Raw genomic sequence first — 4,484 nt, forward strand, 5'->3', positions numbered from 1 at the left:
TCTGAGAGGTTTTTTGAACTTAGGGACTAAATTTGATATTTTCGAAAACCACATGGACCATTTTTGAAGTTTTGTCTATTAAAATACTAGTAATCAATAAAGTGAGTGAGCTCGTTAGTAACCGCTTTAGAGTGTCCGAGTGAGTAAAATAGTAGTAAATTAGGAAAGTGAGATGACGAAATTATAATATTTTATTTCTCTATATTTTAGGTATATGAAAATGAAAGCTATAGATTCGTCTTTTGAGACACTTCCTAAACCAAAAACAAACCGTTTCCTCGATTTCGGACTACCGCCATCTCTTTTCCCTCCGTCTCCATTCACAAAAAGAACAACCTGCCGGCAACTAAAAGTACCCGAGGAATCTCCATCTACTTATATGATCAAGGAACGTACTTCCACACAAATTGAAACAAGATGCCTATCTGATTCATGGAAGCTAAATCCAAACCCATAGCTGATTCTAGCGAGTGGCATTGGTGGCTGTTAGTGGCGTTCATCGCTGTTCTGGTTGCCGGAGCTGCGTCCATCACCATATGGAGAAACTACCATCAACTTCAAAATAAGGTTCTTCATCTTCGAACGCCTCCCGATGGTGTTATGCAGAAATATAGCGACGCTCTTCGCATTTCCACCCAATTTTTCGATGTTCAAAGATGTAATTATAAATCACTTTAGATTCCTCCTCATGTCAACTAAATTAATTGGATCAAATTTCAGTTCTTTTATGCTATTTGGTTGAACTTGCAGCTGGGAGATTAGAGAACAATCATATTGAATGGAGAGGAGATTCAGGACTACAAGACGGAAAAGAAGAACACCTTGATCTATCCAAAGGACTATACGATGCCGGAGACCTCATAAAGTTTGGTTTTCCGATGGCTTTCACGGCCACCGTTCTTGCATGGTCAATCCTAGAATACGGTCAACATATGGAGGAAGTAAAAGAGCTTAAACATGCTCAAGAATCACTGAAATGGATCACTGATTATCTCATCAACGCCCATCCTTCTGATAACGTGCTCTACATTCAGGTCAATTTCTTTATTAATTTCTAGCTGCTGCATATTTACGTGTACACTTAACACGTTTTTCCGACGGGTTTTCAGGTGGGTGATCCTGATGTAGACCATAAATGCTGGGAAAGGCCTGAAGCTACAACAGAAAAGAGGCCGGCGATCCAAGTGAACATATCGCATCCGGGCTCAGACGTTGCAGCCGAGACTGCCGCCGCGATGGCGGCATCATCTCTGGTTTTCAAGAATCAAGACGCTCGTTATTCCAAATCTCTGCTCGACCATGCCCAGAAACTGTTTCAGTTCGCCGATAGTTATCGAGCGGTTTATAGTGAAAGCATTCCAGGGATACAAGACTACTACAACTCATCAGGATACTCCGATGAATTACTATGGGCAGCAACATGGCTCTACCATGCCACCGGAGATGGATATTATATCAGTTATGTGACTGTAATGCATGGAGACGCGTTCGCTGATTGGGGCAACCCGACATGGTTTTCTTGGGATAATAAGCTGGCGGGGACACAGGTAAACCGAACTTTGACTTTTATGATAAAACAATGGGACAATTCGTAATACAAAAAATTTGTAACATTTTTTTTTTGTTTTAATATCCATTTAGGTGTTATTATCGAGGTTGAATTTCTTTGGTTTGGGAAAAGAGATCTCGATGGTAGAAAATCTGAACCTTCAGATGTACCGGAGAACGGCTGAGGCCCTTATGTGTCGAGTTCTATTGCCACCACCAAAGAACCAGAAAACTAAGGGTAAGTTTTCTTGCTAAAATCGAAAAAAATGAACCAACTGGTTCCTAGGGACTAGTGATGTTAATTGGTTTAACCAAAATATTAAAAAAAAAATAACCATAAATAAACCAAATAAGAGGATCCTTATTTGGTTAAAGAAACCAAACGAACCAAAACCGATTAATCCCAACCAAATAACCCAAATCTCACTTGGTGCATGGAGTTATTCGGTTTTAGTGGTTTTTCTAACATCATCTATTGGTTCTCAATCGAACTGAAGGATTCTCGTTCTAGTTCAGGTGGTCTGATATGGGTGACCGAGTGGGATACATTACAATACTCCATTGCTACCGCATTCCTTGCAGTGGTTTTTAGCAACTACATGTTTACGTCGAAAACACCATATCTATATTGCAATGGGAAGCTATACGAGTCCATGGACCTTCGTGAGGTTGCTATTTCACAGGTAAGTTAAGAGACTGAACAACTAGTAATGTGTTTGATGGTGCATTATGAAAAATATTACAATTTTGCCCAACCCAACTTGAAAGGACTCACAACCTTATTTTCTTTATCAAGATATCTTTAATTAGAAAATTTGGTTGCGAAGCTATGTCCCATGTACCAAATATAGCCTAAAAAGCTCAATCAAATATTACTTCCATTAAAAATAAACATAGAAAAAGGTTCTCTTGTTGCACAATATTCTATTATTTTTTTGTTTAGCGAAAAACTGTTTATTAAACAACTTGTCATCATATGTTTAGGCCGATTATGTGTTGGGAAATAATCCAATGAACATGAGCTACCTAGTCGGTTTTGGACGTAACTACCCTCAGTATGTGCATCATCGTGGAGCCTCAATACCCATCAATACAAATACAAGTTGTGAAGACGGCTTCAAGTGGCTCAACTCAAGGAAACCTAATCCTAACCTAGCAATTGGAGCGGTCGTTGGAGGACCGTTCCTTAATGACACATATATCGACTCACGAAACAATTCAAGACAAGCTGAACCAACTACCTACAATAGTGCCTTCTTTGTTGGTCTTATGTCAGGATTAGTTACCTCCACCCATGTTGTTCGTTCTTTCACTTGAGCCAATTTCTCTAAGGCAGGGGCGATGTAAAGCCGCAAGAGTATTTTATATATATATATATATATATATATATATATATATATATATATATATATATATATATATATATATATATATATATATATATATATATATATATATATATATATATATATATATATATATATATATATATATATATATTCTAATTTTAGTTAGGTTTATCATACTATATATGTAATTCTACATTAGGATTATAAGATAGTTTTAATATTGTACAAAATTAAAAAAGTTATACAAGAGTATTATAACATAGTTTTAATATTGTACAACTACCACACCCTTTTTTCTTTTCAAAATTCTTTTCACTTTTCAGAATTTGTTTTAAAAAAATGATTTTTTTTGAAAATTTTCATGCCAAGTCTTCAGTTTGAGATCAGACACACCCAAGAGTATGCCCGAATCCCTCAAACCAAGGCTCTGATGTCAACTTGAAACATCTCAAAAATACGGTCCAAAAATTTCACTTTTAATTATTAAATAAACCATAGTTATCAAAATTATTTCATCCCAAAACATAAGGCACCGTATCAAATCAGAGTATCATATCAAAACACATGTCAATGGATCAGAGTAAAACAACCTAGGCTAAACAAATGGTGTGTGCACTACAGTCATCCCGAGCTATTCTCTTTGCTACCGAAAGTACCTGAAATCAAAACTGGAAACTGTAAGCATAGAGCTTAGTGAGTCTCCCCAAATTACCACATACCATACACATAGTCACATAAACTGGGCCCATGCCCTTTCTTTGGGCCCTGCCCGACATCGGACAATGTTTGACATCAAGTCCCGCCTGGCATCAAGCCCCACTCGGTATACATATCTGTTTCTTCCAGGCCCCGCCTGTCTCTGGGCCTCGCCCGCTATACGCATACAGACAATAACATATAATCATGCTAGCACATAATGAATCATACATAGTTCTATATATTCTAGTCCTAAGGCCTCGCCTATCATGGGCCCCGCCCCTACTCTACTATGATGAGATATGGAACCCAGTCCACTCTCAGCTAGTGATGAGATATAGGACCCCGCCCACGCTCACCTCCCTACCAGACACATACAAGTATCAGAAAGACAACAAATATAACTAAACATGCGTTCCTTCATCGGAGACCACCCGACATCGAACCGGAGTTTGGAAACATACATATAAACATTCCTTGGGCCCCGCTCGGCATCGGACCGAAGTCCGAAAAACATATCAAACAAGCACATGCAAGAATCACGAAGACATCAAGCATACAAACATTCCTCAGGCTTTCCCCGACATCAGACCAAAGTCCAAAACATACTAACATACATAAACGGGCCGACATTGGTACCTTCGATCCGTTCCTACAGGAGAAAACTCACCTTGCAAAGCTGAATGCAGAATCCCACAGATAAACCTCTGGCTGCTAGCTGGCATATCCCCAAACTTCTGACCTCTCGGCTCCCCAAGCTACTGATCATCATACAAATTCAATAAGTCTGGGATTCTCATAACTTAACCATAAGTCCTCACTAGGGTAAAAGACCATTCTACCCCTCACATACTCTTGTCCCAAAATGAACTCTACCCAAACCTTGGCCTA

General features: G+C 38.7%; 1 protein-coding gene across 1 annotated transcript; it reads left to right on the forward strand.

Moving 5' to 3' along the window:
* The first annotated feature begins 366 nt into the window (after positions 1-366).
* On the forward strand, positions 367-2,892 carry LOC111913322 (endoglucanase 24). Its single transcript, XM_023909040.1, has 6 exons — positions 367-658; positions 751-1,034; positions 1,110-1,547; positions 1,642-1,786; positions 2,065-2,231; positions 2,533-2,892. The coding sequence occupies exons 1-6, from the start codon at positions 433-435 to the stop codon at positions 2,863-2,865; spliced, it is 1,593 nt and encodes a 530-aa protein (XP_023764808.1). The 5' UTR covers positions 367-432; the 3' UTR covers positions 2,866-2,892.
* Positions 2,893-4,484: the final 1,592 nt, after the last annotated feature.

Source organism: Lactuca sativa, chromosome 2 (genome assembly GCF_002870075.4).
Source record: "Lactuca sativa cultivar Salinas chromosome 2, Lsat_Salinas_v11, whole genome shotgun sequence".
NCBI classification, from domain to species: domain Eukaryota; kingdom Viridiplantae; phylum Streptophyta; class Magnoliopsida; order Asterales; family Asteraceae; genus Lactuca; species Lactuca sativa.

What these genes read in the sequence shown, in the direction of transcription:
- LOC111913322 (XM_023909040.1), top strand. Translation starts at nt 433, where the DNA reads ATGGAAGCTAAATCCAAACCCATAGCTGATTCTAGCGAGTGGCATTGG. An exon ending in AAAGAACCAGAAAACTAAGG is followed by an intron (nt 1,787 to 2,064) that starts GTAAGTTTTCTT and finishes GTTCTAGTTCAG; the next exon opens with GTGGTCTGATATGGGTGACC. An exon ending in GTGAGGTTGCTATTTCACAG is followed by an intron (nt 2,232 to 2,532) that starts GTAAGTTAAGAG and finishes TCATATGTTTAG; the next exon opens with GCCGATTATGTGTTGGGAAA.